This window comes from Neomonachus schauinslandi, chromosome 9, assembly GCF_002201575.2.
Source record: "Neomonachus schauinslandi chromosome 9, ASM220157v2, whole genome shotgun sequence".
Taxonomy (NCBI): domain Eukaryota; kingdom Metazoa; phylum Chordata; class Mammalia; order Carnivora; family Phocidae; genus Neomonachus; species Neomonachus schauinslandi.
The window spans coordinates 110,194,984-110,212,863 of record NC_058411.1 but is presented as its reverse complement, the minus strand read 5'-3'; the positions used below and the strand labels follow the sequence as shown (position 1 = coordinate 110,212,863).

General features: G+C 37.4%; 1 protein-coding gene across 1 annotated transcript in view; it reads right to left on the bottom strand.

The window, feature by feature from the left end:
* Nucleotides 1-3,060: 3,060 nt before the first annotated feature.
* ARIH1 (ariadne RBR E3 ubiquitin protein ligase 1) overlaps nt 3,061-17,880 on the bottom strand; it is a 125,585-nt gene continuing 110,765 nt past the window's right edge. Inside the window, exons 11-14 of the mRNA XM_021694009.1 lie at nt 16,066-16,123; nt 10,052-10,312; nt 7,471-7,583; nt 3,061-6,464 (exon numbers count right to left, since the gene is read on the bottom strand). Of these exons, the coding sequence (XP_021549684.1) occupies nt 6,380-6,464; nt 7,471-7,583; nt 10,052-10,312; nt 16,066-16,123 (517 nt within the window). The 3' untranslated portion in view covers nt 3,061-6,379. The remainder of the gene's footprint in view (nt 6,465-7,470; nt 7,584-10,051; nt 10,313-16,065; nt 16,124-17,880) is intronic.

Genomic DNA, 17,880 nt, shown 5'->3' with positions numbered 1-17,880 from the left:
GTTAGAATGATGTGGATTTACAGATGATACACAATGCCAGTTTAGTTCCTGGGTCCAATCTCATCCTGCCTTTGGGAGTCTATGAGACAGCTCTGGATCTTTTTTTTTGGTCTAAATTAGTACTAGTATGCTTATTATTTGTAACTAGGCTTTGTTTTCCAACTAATTTTCTTTGATTCTCACAATATCCCCATAAAACAGACAATAGAGCATGATGGAATGAACACATGGAATTAGACAAGCATGACCCTGCCACAAACTCTAATTTTTGAGTGAGTTAATCGTCCATGAACCTGTTTTCTCATTTATAAAATAGAATAGCAATGTTTACTTTTAGGGCTGCTTATAAGATACAGATAATATAAGGCATCTGGCAAGAAGCACTCAGCAAGTTAGAGCTCCTATTAGTATCCCCATTTTACAAAAGAAAAGCCCATAAAAAACTATGGCTAATATTGAGATTTTTTCCCACTAACACCACACTGGGAATAAAAACAGGAAAATCCACTGTTTTAACACACAAGAATGAAAACAACAGTGAGAAACTGGAGACTCTCAAGTGCTCTGAACTTAACTCTCAGTGATTAAGTACATTGACTTGGCACAAATAGCTTAATGACAGCTTTGCTAATAACCATTCAACTACCTTTGCTCAGACTCTACACTAACTTATTCCCCAGATAGATTCCTCCCCCTTGGGAAGAGAATATATTGCCAACTGATGGGAACATTCTACTCTGCTCATCAGTTCTACTGTTCTTTTGGTTTTGTAAAATGAATTATTTTCTCCAAGGTGTACCACATACCAGAAAACTGACAAAAAACAAATTGGGTACTTTGCACTAGACCCTTAGAAGACACCAATCCACAAACTCCACTCAGCTAGGGCCTACAGTATAGCCCTTTCCTGAGCTTGTGAATTTGCCACAGGTCCATTGTCCTTTATGACCTAGAGTGCTCACCTATACTCCCTCCTTGAAACTATACACGTCTAGATCAACTGTCCCAACCTTGTCTGCATGTCTCAGACTGTGTTGCATAATCATCAGGGATGGGGGTAAGGATAGGACTTTAAAAATTACTGATGCCCAGGACACAACCAAAGTGATTAAATCATAATCTCTACGGGGTGCAATGTAGGCATTAGTTTTTACTCTGCTTAGTGATTCCAGTGTGTCAGATGGACAGTGGCATTCAGTAGCAAACCCAAGATTAACACAAACTGAAAAACAGTATGGCCCAAGTGTAATTTTTTTTGACCTACATTTAAGAATATTGTGAATTACCAACATCTCAAAATTGAGAATTCACATGTTTATTTCCCATGCTCCTCTCAGAGCGCACTTAGCCCACAGTAGTCTATTAAAATATTTACCTGACTCTTGTAGATATGATTTTGAGATTCCTGTCTTACTTGACACCCCTGGATTACTGTAATCAAGTTGTGCTTTTGGTATTGTCAGAGCTGCTACATATCAATGTGTGATTGATTTATATACTAATTGGCTCCAACTCTGAAAATGGCCCTAAACAAGCGTATCTGTGGTTTAATCATAGTCTGAAAACTGCTTTTCAAAAAAAACTCATAGTATTTTTCCCAACCTGCTGCCTAGAGAAAAGACCAACAGTTGCCTTAAACACTGATTTAATTCCACAATAAGCAAAAAATTAAAACTCAGAAGTTGTCTGTTTACTCCTACAATAGGCACTATTTATTTCCAAGTTGAGCATTTCCAGGTTAGCGATTTCATCTTGGAGATTAAGCAGCAGATCCCTTAAAATGAACCAGAAATACACCAACTTTATCCCCAAAGAAACCTGACAAAATCTGAGGGGCCCACACTTTTTCCTGTTCCTGAAGGAGCGAAGATTTCCCCATAATGCTCACTACTTATCTTTTTAAAGCCCCATATGCCATCCAGTTCCAAGAAATGCTGAGAACAAGTAGATTTCAGTTGTTTGTACATTTTCAGTTATCACTTACAAAACAAATTCTGTAACAAGTTCTAGTAGGCTATCCAAAATTCTTTATATTACAAACTCACTTGAACAAATAACTAGACCAATTAACTGCAAATTGCTTGGCCACTATTATCAAATCAAATAATGCTGAACCCTTTACCCTCAACTATCACATGTGATAGTCTTCCCATGAGTACTGTCCTAATCAGCAAGGTGGGAAGGGTTATTCTTCTCTCATAGGTGGTTTCATTTGACTGGGCAAAACAAAGAGCCACATTTGTTGAAACTGCATCAACAAATTAAAGATCAGAGATAGTACATTAACCTTCCTCAAACAGCAGTGACAGGCATTTATATAGTCTTTTATGCGGTTTCAAAGTACAATGCTGTAGTTAAGAGCCACCTTTCCAGGTACTGAATGCTAGGTCATTCTGAGACTAAATTAATATACAAAGAGGTAGTACAATGTTGATTGAGTCCCAGATAGAAGAAACTGAAATCTTGGGCAAGTTACTTAACCTCACTGAGCCTTATTTTCTTCTCACAGACAGTAATAGAAATTAAAGTGCTTTGAAGATAAAAGTGATACATGAACTCTCATAAGTATAGATCCAAATAAAACCAAATTAAATTGTCTTCAAATCTGGATTTGGCTAGAATATCAATGATGGGGATCTCCCGATTTATGGGGACCTTCTCTAAGAAAAAAGTCTCCCTCCACCCCTACAGGAGATACTTAGTAGCTTTAAGAGTGAGCTAAATGGAAGCAATGTGAGGGAGTTTAAATGACTTTTAAAATAGTTTTAAAAAACTGACAAAAATCTGAGCATCTAATATCACTGTTACAACCCAAAGAGCAATTTAAATTCAATGTTCAAGACAGAAATTGGAAAGCTTTCAGAAAATGCTCCAAAGGCTTCATTAACCAAGTTAATTGTTGGGGATGGTCTCATTCACAGTTCCCTGCAAAGAAACTGAACCAAATCTCATCATTTTATATTAAGTAGGAACAGTGAATAAGGCACATAATATAGGTGACTTGGGCCACCAATATATCTTTTTTTAAGCTATAAAAATAAACATAAGTAACTAATGGAATAACAAAATAAAAGTTTATTTTATTAGAATTAGGAATGTTCTTTCCCTCTGGGCAACCTGAACAGTCCAGTTACAATGAAAATCTAAGAACAGTTATTTCCACACCACAGGGTGCTCTATGCACAAAATTACAGGGTTAGGAGCATTTAATCAATTTACCGATCTGATTGTCTCACCAACCCGCCCCCTCCCATCCCCCAAGTGCTCTATACCGGGATTTGTAGCTAAAAGATTTTGTTACATCAAGTCCTTTTCTCTCTTGTACTAAATTTCAGTTCCTAATCATGGCTGAACCACATTTTACACTGCAGATTCAACCATTTCAAATCAAGTCAGTCAGTCTTGGATCTGTTATATATGTGTGTATGTATACACATGTGTATTTAATATATTTATTTAAACACACATAAAACACATACAATCTGGGTCGCAGCAAATTACACAGAATTTAGAGTTTGATGATATTATATGCTACTCAATTTTACCACTGTGTGTATCCTGAGCTTTGGATCAAAATTTATTGAAAATCATTTAAAGTCCATCTACTGCTCAATGAATTGTTCAAATGAAGCATGCACTTTCAAAAGACAATGTAACTGCCCTCAAGAAGACAAGGAGACCCTGGTGCTTACCGTGAATAGACAAAAGAGACTTAGGTCTCTGACAAAAAGACTTAGGTAGGTGAAATAGGGAAGCTGTCATACAATATGGCTTGCCTATCGCAGCTGGGGTCACTGAAGCTACTAACAATGAAAGCAATTAACTCAGGGAATTCCATCAAATATGGAGACAGTTGTTAAAAGCTTGAAGTTCAGAAAAGGCCAGTTCACCTTGATCCATACAAATTAGGGAATGCACCCACACCTGCAATACCCTTAGGTAATATGCCAACACTGAAACTAAAAAGCATCTCTAAAAAGCACTGTTCCTCCATGGGTGGGGGCTGATATTATGAAGTGCACACACTGTTTCTGGATACTTGTTGCAAGGGCAGCATGTAAAGAGGATTCATGACACTGAAACCTAGATACTGCAGTTAACTGGTAAGATTTTTAAAAACACCACACATACACAAAACATTTTAAGGGAGCCACATATATCTAGATAGCAACTCTGGCTGCTTTTCAAAGTTACCAGGGAAAGGAACTCATTCAAGCTTTCTGTTAAAAAAAAAAAAAAAATCTCCTTAGTTTTGATAAATGTCTTTTAAGATTGATGCAGTCATTTAAAATAAAGTCAAATGAATGACAGGGGAGAGGGGAGAAGAGACTATGGAAGAAGCAGACACTGAGTTCAGATTTGCACCTGAGGTGGCAAGGGAGGAGAGGATAAAAGGTATGGGTGAAGTTGATCCTAAAGCGACAAGTGGTTTAAGGAAGCAGCATAATATACTCAGCAAACATTCACTGATTTTTGATGGGAAAAGAACAGTTGCAAGTACATCTCATGTAACAACCTTTTTCTAAAAGGAAAAGTAGGGTTGATTCAGCAAAGCCTAACTTAGGCAAAAGGCCAGAGGAAAGTGAACCTACTTCCCAATGGAGTAATAAGATGTACAATGCAAGAGCAGACAAAGCTGCCTCACAAATGGTAAACACTCCCTAGGCGCAAGACATTTAAAGGAAGACAAAGAGGTCACGAAAACTGGTATTTAATATTAAGACCTCTTGATCTAGTTGCCTAGCTCACTATGCACTCCTGTATAAAACTGACAGATTTAGGGATGCTGACCTGTTGAAAAATACCACAGCCAGAATGGCCTAAACAGGTATATAGTTAATAAAACCACCACCATCCTTTACTTTTAACATAGCTCTTAGTAGAAATTTCATAAAAATGGACATCACAGCTAAAATGCATTATTAATTCTCCTATCTGCTGACAGTAGAAAAGAAGCAAACTCAGTGATTTCTATTTAAATGCACTAGATGGGAATATTATGTTCTAGGGGTGTTTGCCTTCAAACTGAACCCACAGCAACACACACAAGCAATTTCAGTATCTGCCATTTTAAATTCACAATCTGAAACTAAGTGAATGGCTATTTATTTATATTTATATTTAAAGCAAAAACATTCTATTTGACACCCTAATGTAAAGAAGGGGTGAGAGAAGAGCCATAACTAAAATCTTAAAAGGCTCAAAAGCAGCAATTAAGGGGGAAAAAAAAGAAAGAAAAAAGTTGAAATGTCTCCTCTGGATGTGACAGGGAGCATAGGAAGCCTTCAGGTATGTGCATGACACAGGTGCACAAAGGCTTAGGTAGATGAATGAGGCCATGGGACGGGGGGAGGCTGGGGACTGGGTCATTCCTGAACGACAGCAAAAAGCTCCCTCTTGAGGCCCTTATCAGGCCATGGCATTTAGTCAGAGCTTGACCTCCCTGTCCCTGATCAAGAGCTGGAATTCAAGGCATGAGGCCCATGGCCAGCAACGGACATATCAAAACGAGAAAGGGCAAAGTAATCTCAGGAAAGGAAAATCACAGAGCTCTAGTTAGGTCTTCCAGAGGTGCTAAACCAACACACCTTTATCCCAACCCTCAACCCTGGAAAGATAAAGCAAACTGAAAGAAAATGCACAGCAAATAGACATAATCTTGAAGATTTTTAAAGAATAAATATTTTTTGTAATTAAACATTATGCAAACACGTGCCACGCTTGCTTTGTCCATGCATATGCGCTATATACAATTTTGAAAAATACTGTGTTGTCTTCTTGTTTTAAAAGTCATATACAAAGTTTTTTGTTTTTTGTTTAATTCCTCTTGCTGCCTACCCCTTTCCCCGCCCCAAGAATTTTCTTTACAAGGAACTAATTCACTAATTCACTCATGACCTTGGGGTATGAGAGAAAGAGAGTCAGTCTGTGTGTGTGGGTGTATCTGTATGTGTAGGGGAGGAAGGGGAAGAAGTTCTTTACCAAAGTACAACAAAATGGCTGGTTTGGACATGAAAAGCAGTGTCAAGGAGCAGTTTTAAATTTTAACTGTACTATACTCAGGAAAAAGAAAAAGAAAAAAAGGAGTCAGCTTTGAGAATGAAGCTACGTTACAAGTTAAAGTTGGAGGGCTTTTAGTGTGTCTGTCACACTTTTGTTGGCGGCCTAGAATACTGTTGTACAATGGTTTATCTACCTTTTTTTATTACAATATAATTTACTTAAACTTTCCGTTAACAAAACAGAATTCTGGTACTACAGACCAGAGGTGTCAGAACAGGCTTAGTGCCTCCTTGTTTGTGTTTGTTTTGTTTTGTTTTAATTGCATGAGCACTCTAGATGGTAAAGTTTTCAGAGTTCATTTTATGCAGGGCCATTCTCAGTCCTCAATGTACTCCCACAGATCTTTTTCATAGCCTTCATGCACATGCTGTAACAAAACCCTTCGTCGACTCTCACAGTATCTGCAATCAAAGAAAAAAAAAAAACACTTGTCAGCCTCCAATAATAAAAAAAGAGGCATTTACTTAATTTTAAAGGCACTCGTACAGTTTATCCAGACCTGGAAGAAGCATTTGTTTTTTTTTTAACAGGCACATTTCAAGTCTAGATGTACACAGCTAAAAACAAACCGTTTTCCGATTTTAAAAAGGTATTCTTCAAAAGTTGTGATTCCCAGTTTTGAGAATTAATTCTAGAGTAATAAATTGTAAGAAATTCCTAAGTCCCTTAGAAAGCATTTGATTCAATTCTGTCATTCTACAGATAATAGTTTCAGAAAGAAATAATTTCAAGGGTTACTGATTCCCACCTATAAAATCTTTGTTAACTGTGAAAGTGACTACAAACACAATGTAGTAACTATAGTTGACTAAGGGAAGTGAAAATATTACTTGGGACTAAATCTCCAAGTCTTCCAAATGCCCAAATTTTCCTACTACTATTAAAAAGATATTAGTATATATATGTCAAGAAACAACTTTGGGGAAAACAGCAGCTCCATGTTGAGAAAGCAAACATTTTGCATCTTTAGCTTAAGAGGCAGCACATTTTGAAGTATCCTCTACCCCTAGGACAAAGTAATCCTCTCCTTAGAAAAAACAAATCTAATAAAAACTCTAAAAAAGCTTGGTTAGCTCACTTGTCGATAGCCATGAACCCCAGAATCCCCAGGCTACAACCAGCACCCTAATATCATCCCTCCTCATAATAACCACTTGCCCTTTCTTAGGTTCTTTCTTCCTCACAATGTGGCAACTAAGTAGATAAAGCTGAATGGAAGATGCAGAACCTGCCAATGGGATAAATACTTGACTAGCACTACTATCTGCAATTCGTTGCCCAAAAGACAGAAGCAATCTGTGGGAAACATGGTAGCAACACAGTTACTGAATATGCTAAATCCAAGTATCACAATCATCTAACTTAGGGTCAGAAACTTTTGCTCAACAACTGGTAAAGAAATCTCACCTGTACTTATCTTGTACTTTTTGCTTTATATCCTGCAGAGAATCTTGGGAAATATCTCGTTCAAGGTAGCCCGAAAGCACCTCTGTGGCATTCTCTAGATCTGCTTGGTTATTCTGCAAGAAATGAGGAAAAATACATAGTAAATTTTGGCTTAGATGAAAGCTAAAAGATATACCAGCTGCTTCTTTGCCAATAGACTGCTCTCAACACTGTGTAATTTTCACAGGTGGTTTCTGCACCTGTAAGCTCTTTAATCGCTTTCACCTCTAACAACTTGTTCTCTTTTCCAGGATAATTTTTTATGTTAAAAGAATGAAAGATTTACCCATTACCACTGGAAGAATATCAAGAAAAAGTCCTGAAAGTGATTAGGAAAAGTCTTTTTGGAATATTCTAGTTCTGCAAACTGCTATCTGCTGAAACACAAAGAGAGGGGAAACTTGAGGAAAAAATATAAACCCATTCCTGTTTACAGCTGGCTGCACCTACTTCTTCTAAGAGAACAATGCACGTAAGATTAAAATTGTTATCCTTTACTACTATGGCTAGTTCTATACATTTACCCATTTAATTCCCATCTGCTAGTCAGGGTTACTGTCTAGTCATCTATGGACATCAGTGTTTTATGCATCAATTTTTAATACGCAGTTTACGTTAGTTTCAGGTGTACAATATAGTGATTCAACAATTCTTTATTCAGTGCTCATCATAGTAAGTGTAGTCACCATCTGTCACCAAAAAACGTTAATGCCATCTTATTGACTAAATTCCCAATGCTATACTTTTCATCTCTGTGATTAATTTATTTTGTGAGTGGAAGTTTATACCTCTTAATCCCCATCATCTATCTCAACCATCCATCCACCCACCTCTCCTCTGGCAACCACCAGTTTGTTCTCTGTATTTAAGAATGCTTTTTTTCCTCCTTTTTTTTTTTTGTTTGATCATTTGTTTTTGTTTTATAAATTCCACATGAGTGAAATCAATTTACTTATTAGAATTACACTCTCTAGGTCCATCCATGTTGCTGCAAGTGGCAAGATCTCATTCTTTTTTATTATACATTAATTTTTTTTTTCCAGTTTATTTATTTTTTTATTCTTATGTTAATCCCCATACATTACATCATTAGTTTTAGATGAAGTGTTCCATGATTCATTGTTTGTGCATAACACCCAGTGCTCCATGCAGAACGTGCCCTCCTCAGTACCCACCACCAGGCTAACCCATCCTCCCACCCCCCTCCCCTCTAGAACCCTGTTTGTTTTTCAGAGTCCATCGTCTCTCATGGTTCGTCTACCCCTCCGATTTCCCCCGCTTCATTCTTCCCCTCCCGCTACCTTCTTCTTCTTCTTTTTTTTTTTTTTTTCTTAACATATATTGCGTTATTTGTTTCAGAGGTACAGATCTGAGATTCAACAGTCTTGCAAAATTCACAGCGCTTACCAGAGCACATACCCTCCCCAGTGTCTATCACCCAGTCACCCCATCCTTCCCACCCCACCCCCCACTCCAGCAACCCTCAGTTTGTTTCCTGAGATTAAGAATTCCTCATATCAGTGAGATCATATGATACTTGTCTTTCTCTGATTGACTTATTTCACTCAACATAATACCCTCCAGTTCCATCCACGTCGTTGCAAATGGCAAGATCTCGTTCCTTTTGATGGCTGCATAATATTCCATTGTATATATATACCAGATCTTCTTTATCCATTCATCTGTTGATGGACATCTTGGCTCTTTCCACAGTTTGGCTATTGTGGACATTGCTGCTATAAACATCGGGGTGCACGTACCCCTTCGGATCCCTACTTTTGTATCTTTGGGGTAAATACCCAGTAGTGCAATTGCTGGATCATATATACATTAATTTTAATTTTTTTAAAAGACTTTATTTGAGAGTGAGCAAGAGAGAGTGAGGGAGCACAGCAGGGGGAGCAACAGAAGGAGAGTTAGAATCAGGCTCCCCACTGAGCAGGGAGCTCGACGCAGGGTTCGGTCCCAGGACCCTGGGAACATGACCTGAGCCAAAAGCAGATGCTTAACCAACTGAGCCACCCAGGCACCCCTATGCATCAATTTTAAATGAGCATGTCTACTTGAAACCTTTACTGCTAAAAGCCCCCATTAGTCATTACTCTTCCACCGAAGGTAACCACCATATTAACTTCTAATACCATATATTAGTTTTGCCTGAATAAAGGCTTTTACTGAGAACTTATGATGTGCCAGGTGCTATATAAGCAATATACATGTATTGTCTCACTTAAACCTTGTTAACATCCTTGAGAAGTATTTACTCCATTTTAAAATAAAGATATAGATAACATTAAGTAATTTGCTGCAAGTCAACAGAGCTAAAAAGTGATTAAGTCAAGTTTCAAATTCAGGGCTGACTCCAGAGCCTGCACACTTAATCACTAGCTGGCTAAACCACATCAACTTGAATGTAGTTTAGGACAAGAAATCTAAATTCTGAGCAAATAGGAACCTTTAAAACTCTATGTATCTTATCTATGAAAGAGCAAGTAGACCTACGACACAGGGATATTTTCCCCCCCTCAGTAACTATTCCTACCTCAAAGATAATGGACTGGTTATTCTTTTTGAGGTAGAAAGCGAAGACATAAGTGTACATGAGTGTGGCACGACACTGGCAGAGGACATCAACTGCTTTCTTCAGGAATTGCACCTCAATCCAGGACATGTTGTGCTGTTGCATCTCCTCCATTTTCTGCTTTACCTGAGCATAGAGTTTGTGCTCAAAGCGTAGACTCTGCATGTGGTTCATATAGCGATTACAGTAGAACAGGTACCTCTGCAGGGCTGCCCTAGATCGCTGTCCCATTAAGAAAAATTATGGACATGTAATTATAACAAATGTATCAAATACACACAAAAGCTGATATCATATTTACAGATGAAACAGTATAGGAATTTAAGGTAAACTCAGGAATAAACAGATATCTCTTACCACCTTTTGTTATTTAATACTGCTATGAATATCCTATAGCTGCACTTCCCAATATGGCAGCCACTGGACACCTGTGGCTATTTAAAATAAAATAAAAAATTCAGTTCCCCAGTGCTCAATAACCATTTGTCGTCAGTGGCCTTATAAAGAACATTTCCATCACAGAAAGTTATACTGGATAACACTGTTCTGCAGTATGCAATAAATAAATAAGTAAGAAGCATCAGCATTTTAAAGTAGAAAACAAGAGAGAGACAGCCAGACATCATCTAACTCCTCATATAATACCAAAGAAAGTCTACAGTATCAACAGGTAGGTGCCCCTCTCACTCCCCAACTGAGTTTGAATTTGAGTATCTAGAATTAACCACCAGTTTCAGGAAATACAGGGATAAAAGAACCTATTAAATGATACCAGGGAGTTACAATCAGCAAAATCCAGAATGTGAAAATTTTACAGGACAAAATGACTTAGTTTCCTCAACAAATAATTGGCAACGTGGAGGGGAAAAAGGAACGGTAGACCTATAGATTAGAGAATACTCAAAAGATATCAATCAAATCCAATTTGTGGACCTGTGTGGATCCTGATTTGAACCAACTATAAAAGAAAATTTATGAGATAAACGGAGACATTTGAACACTGGATAATGATATTAACAAAGTATTGCTTTAAAAACATATATATACAAAGATAATAATGGTATTGCAGTTATATTAAAAGTTTTTTTTTTTTTTTTAAGATTTTATTTATTTATTTGACAGAAAGAGACACAGCGAGAGAGAGAACACAAGCAGGGGGAGGGGAAGAGGAAGAAGCAGGCTTCCAGCAGGGAGCCCAATGTGGGGCTCGATCCCAGGACCCTGGGATCATGACCTGAGCCCAAGGCAGATGCTTATCGACTGAGCCACCCAGGTGCCCCAAATCTGTTTTTTTTTTTTTTTAAGATTCTATTTATTTATTTGACAGAGAGAGACACAGCGAGAGAGGGAACACAAACAGGGGCAGAGGGAGAGGGAGAAGCCCGATGCGGGGCTTGATCCCAGAACCCTGGGATCATGACCTGAGTTGAAGGCAGACGCTTAACCAGCTGAGTCACCTAGGCGCCCCATATTAAAAGTGTTTTAAAGATACGTGAAGTATTACCAAAGAAACAACATACCTGGTCTAGATTTGTTTTTTTTTATTTTTATTTTTTTATTTTTTTATTTTTAAAGATTTTATTTATTTATTTGACAGAGACATAGCGAGAGCAGGAACACAAGCCGGGGGAGCGGGAGAGGGAGAAGCAGGCTTCCCGCAGAGCAGGGAGCCCGACGTGGGACTCGATCCCAGGACCCTGGGATCATGACCTGAGCCGAAGGCAGACGCTTAACGACTGAGCCACCCAGGCGCCCCTAGATTTGTTTTATATTATTTATCAGACTGCAAAAATAATTCACCTTGGTCTCTCACAGTATACTGTAAATCTCTAGAGATAGTCTTTTTTATTTATTTTTTTATTTTTTAAAGATTTTATTTATTTATTTGAGAGAGAGAGAGAGAGAGAAAGAGCACAAGAGGGGGGAGCGGGAGAGGGAGAAGCAGACTCCCTGCTGAGCAGGGAGCCCGATGCGGGACTCGATCCCGGAACTCCAGGATCATGACCTGAGCCGAAGGCAGTCGCTTAACCAACTGAGCCACCCAGGCGCCCCTCTAGAGATAGTTTTTTTTAAAAAGTAATATTGTTTTTAATTTTATTATGTTATGTTAGTCACCATACAATACATCATTGGTTTTTGATGTGGTGATCCACGATCCATTGTTTTCGTATAACACCCCATGCTCCATGCAGTATGTGCCCTCCTTAATACCCATCACTGGGCTAACCAATCCCCCTCCCCCCTCCCCTCTAAAACTCTGTTTGTTTCTCAGAGTCCATAGTCTCTCATGGTTCATCTCTCCCTCCAATTCCCCCCCGCCATTTTCCCCTTCCTTCTCCTAATGTCCTCCATGTTATTCCTTATGTTCCACAAATAAGTGAAACAAAAAGTAATACTGTTATCTCTAGTGCCTAATATGCAGAAAATGATTAATAAATGTTTGTTAAATGCAACCACTATGAAAGGGTTTCGTACCACACATACACATTTCTTTTTTTTCTTTTTTAAGATTTTTTATTTAAGAGAGCGAGCAAGAGAGAGAGAGCACGAGCAGGGTAAGGGGAAGAGGGAGAAAAAGACTCCCCACTGAGCAGGGAGCCCGATGTGGGACTCAATCCCAGGACTCTGGGATCATGACCTGAGCCAAAGGCTGATGCTTAACTAACTGAGCCACGCAGGCACCCCTACGTATTTCTTTTTACTGTCATTTCCTCTCCCTCTCCTTATGCCTCAGAGACTACAAATAGCACAGACGCTACTAGGCCCATGGTTGGGTTCCTGCTTAGAAATACTAACTCTGAACCACATAATTAGCCAATTACATGATCCAGTATCAAACAACAGTGAAATATCTAAAAAAAAAATCTATTATTACTATTCAAGAATCAGAGAGGTATCAAATCAATGCTTGTACACTGGAAAATTATGCCAATTATATGTCATTGTTATTAGATTAAAAGCAATATTAATGTTATTAAATATGCGTTAATCAAAAAATTAATGCCAATTATGTCTAAAATCTAATATGTAGAAAATAATCTGCTTGGCATTTTATCTCCCCCCGAAGCATTAATATTTTCAAGTCTGTCAAATTTCCAAGATGAAATGGAAAAACTAAACTACCATATAAAATATATGATGTTAGTGGACTTTAGTAACTGATTTAATGATTCAATAATTCTAAAATAGCTTCTCACTAAAATACCTCTAAAATTCAACATGAACCCATTCCACCACTGCAAATAAGACCAACTTTTAAATCAAATGCCAGAACCTGGATTGAGAAGTGCACTGAGTGATGACCTAAAAACAGTTTGGAAAAAAAGTCCAAAACAACAAACCTGACTGCTTAGAGCTTAGAACAGGGATAAGCAAACTCTGGCATGTGAGCCAAATCCAGCTACTGCCTGGTTTTGTAAATAAAGTTAACTTGGAACTTTGTTCAACTTCTGTCTATAACACTGGCATGACTACTCATCTGAGTCTATGGCTGATTTAGCATTACAAGATCAGAGGCAGAGTTGAATAGTTGTAAAGAGACCATACAGTCTGTAAAGCTGAAAATATTTACCATTTGACCCTTTACAGAAAAAGTATACTAATTCTCCTGGCCTAGAAAATAAGAAAATCCAAATGTCCACCACGATCAGCACCATGGCACAGTATGTTAAGTCAACAACTTTCTACAACACAGGTACACCTTTCCAAAGTACTCAACTACCCATCTATGTTCTTTCTGGACTGTGTGCCAACCTTCTAGTACTTTTTAAGGCTACAACTCCCAGTGAATAGTATGTCAGATTACGGGAGTAGGGAAAGTGAGGAAAGAAGAGGCCAGATGAGCATGCAATGTGTGCTCCATTCTGGGAGGAACAGCTCCCACTAAATAAACAAACAAATAAAGCCACTCATAAAATCTTTCTCTGTACACCCACAGGATCAGAAGATTCTAGTTCAGTCCAAAAGATGCAAACTAGAAAAATAATGTGTTCTACCCTCTAGAATCTACATGTTAGAAACTGGCTTAGAAGCTATGCACAATAATCCACCCTCCTTGTGGATCTCAGAAAGAGAGTCTACCAGCACCCAAATGAGGCCAAGGATAACTCATATACTTTCTCTACTGGTGAATACCATATCTGGCTAGATCTAGCTAGATTACTATTCATTCAGAAGTAAAAACTAAAAGCCTATACCATGGTAATTAGGAAAAATACAATGCAGCTTAAGAAAAAAAAGAACATTTCTCTGTAGACTATTCTCTGTAGGATAACTATTATCAGAATTAGAATAAACTTTAGAGAAATTTATGGTTTCTTCAACAGGATTTAAGACAATCGTGACTACTTAAAACAGAAGGGGAAAGCCATAAGGGAGAAAGGCTAATATTAAAACAAACTACAACAGAAAGAAATGCAATGACAAACTGAGCTAAATAAAAAAATACAAAAGTAGAATCAAGTCCAAATGGGAGGTTGGAAAAGCATGACTCTTCAGTATACAACTTTTATATTAAAACTACATGGTGTGATACATCTCAAACTGGAGTCTAATCATACTCAATGGGAGTGGGGTAGGGGAGCCAAATGATCTGGTCTAAACAGACCATGGGATTTAAAAGTATTTTAAAATCTGATGACAACCTAAGAAAACACAAACACTCTGGGATAATCTCAATGAATTTATAATTAAGAACCAAAGTTTTATTTCAGGTCTTACTTTGTGAAATGGCTAAAACTGGCATTAAGCAACATTAACCGTACTAAGCTAATGAGGAAAACAAGTGAAAGAGAAAACATCAATGATAAATTCTGATCAAACCAAATCATGATGCACTATAGGAATAAAGGTTTGCAATAGCTGAGATCTAAAAAGTCGGTGGGAAAACAAGTTGCCACATTGCACTTAGTAGCATAGTACCATTCAATTTAAAAAAACTTGGGCCATCCAGCAGTTTATCAACAGTAATTTTATTTCAACAAACAATTTACCTGTCAAATTAATTTTAACTTGAGTCTCAAAGGTTTCGTAGTTTTCTTGGTTTGGTTGTATAGTTGTATATGAGCATAGACGTTTATAGCTGGTTTTATGTTGAAACATTTAAGTAATTTTATAGTGAATATAATTTAAATCAACACTGGAATTTGTGGGCATTTTTTTCCCTTTAAAAGGAACACAGATATTGTGAGAATCTGTGAAACACCATTCATCATTTATAAATACAAAATATTATTTTCCAGCTTTTTTAAAAAATGAGACACAGAACTCTCACTTCTAACAATATGATAGACTAGGCTGTATATATTCTTTTGTATTTATGGTCTTTTCAATTAGAAATCAATTTTAAAGGAACATTTAAAAAGGAAAAAAATAAGCAGCAGATGTTTTGAATGACATCCTAGTAAGGAAAACCATTTGAAAAGAACATTTTTGGGACAACTAGGGAATTTCAATATGGAATAGACTAATGTAAGGAATAATTAAATTCCAGGATTCTACAATTATGACAGAATTACTAAGCTGAAAGGAACTCAAAGTGTTGATGAAGATAATTCACACCTAGTGTTTGAATCCATCTACAACAGTGAGTTATATCCCTAACTAGTAACAGGGAACTCTCCCCTCCTGAGGCAGTCCATTCTAAATCAGCTCATCTATAATCCTTACCACTTCTTGATGAATAATGAGGTTAAAAAAAAAAAAAAGGAATGTATATAAACAGCAGCAAAACTATTTAACAAATACTGTGCTACATGACTAGATTAATTAAAAGAAAGCAAACAAATCTATAAACAGGAGTGCTACTGATAAGCATTTTGGATAAGATTCCCTTTCTAAATGTACACAGATACCTAGTATTTACTGGGGTGTCTTTCCACAACTCTTTCAGAATTGAAAACTTCTGCTGAATTATTCCCTAATAAACACGTAAGCACATTCTTGTTCAACTGTCACCTGAAAATAAATGTACTTACCTCCTGTGCATCTCTTGCTGCCTTTGCGTCATCCTCATTATAGCGGTTACAGTTGTACCTTAAAGTAAATTAAGAGGATTCTGTAAGGCCAAAAATCAATGAAAAGGGAACAAATCACAGAAGTTTGGCCTGGATTCAGAGATTATCTAGAAGCAATATTCTTCTTTATACAGGTAAACTGAGGTATTTAAAATGCCCAGGGTTCTACCTTTATGACAGAATTACAAGACTGAAAGGAAATCAAAGTGTTGTTGGATTCCCCACCTCCTGAAGTAGTTCATTCCAAATCAGCTCACTTGTAATCATTAGAAAACACTGTCATTCTAGAATTTCCATTCCTGACTGCAGTGTGAACTTTAAAAAAAAAAAATTTTTTTATTTATTAATTTGAGAGAGATAGAGAATGAGTGGTGGGGAGGGGCAGAGGGAGAGAAAGAGAAGCAGATTCCCCGCTGAGCAGGGAGCCCAATGCAGGGCTCAATTCCAGGACCCTGAGACCATGACCTGAGCCAAAGGCAGACGCTTAACAACTGAGCCACTCAGGCGCCCCTGCAGTTTGAACTTCTAACTCAGTTTTTGAAGAAAGAGGTCTTATTTCCTAGGTTGTCTGTTATTTAAACCAAATATTTCCAATTTTTCCAGTTACTCACCTTCTTATCTTTATAAATCAAAGAGAACCAACAGTTAATGGACTACTATGTAACAGTTGCTGTGCTATATGCTTTACATGCTATTATAGTTTCAAGAGTCACTGAAAACTGAATGACACACAAAATGAGAAGCAGGGGAAACGTGCCCAGAAGTCAGCTCAGAGTAGAGATGAACAAGACTGGCATTTCCTTGTTCTGATTAACTCTACCTCTGCTTTTCTGGGAGTCTACATTATGGGAGCAGCTGATACTTGAGTGCTTACTACATATCACCCACTCACTACTAAAGTCTTTAAATGTACTATCAGATTCAATTCCCTGAATCACCTTATGAAATGTGTATTATTATCCTCATTGAGCAGACAAAGAATTAAGTTTTGAGAAGACAAGTAACATACTTAAGGGTCATATAACTAGGGTTTCAGAGCTAAAAATGCTGGTCTCCCAACTGAGGGCCATGCCCTTAATTATGGACTATATTGTTCACATGCTGTAAGTCATGTCTTCAGAATCTTTTTAACAGTAATCCTTTTAGATCTAAAGGAAGAATTTTGAATTTCATTTAAATCTTGTTAAACTGGACTCATTGTTCCAGCTTGTCAAGTTTTCCAGGATTTTAATGTCTATAAATTTAATCTTCTTCTATGATGTTATTCCAAAATGTATGCATGATTCTCTAACTAGTGGAAGAAAGTCGTCAGTAAAACTGACCAGAAAAGCAATAGATAGTTTACGTGAATAAAAAAGGTAAGGACAAAATCTTTCAGCAAACCTTGGAAGTATTCCTTTAGGAAGACTCAAATTCATTTCCTGTAACTCCAAGAAATGGACATTCAATTAATCCCAAGTATCTCTGCGTGTATTCATAGCCTAGGCCACAAACTTCTCAGCTCACACTGAAATACCTTGCTGAGGTCTACAAAACACTCCCTAATCCATCATCCTAATATTACCATTTGATTTGGGGATTTGACATAAGAGAAAAGTTACATGGTTTATATGTAGTTTGTGGAATCAATCACAAATTTTGGAAATTTGGGATTACATTTTGTCTGCTTTCAGTTTGTGGTAGCTTTCTATTTTCCTTAACTACTCAGTAAAATAACCAACAATAGCTTACTGATCTCATCTTTCAGTTTTTAAAGTAACCCAGACCACAATTCAC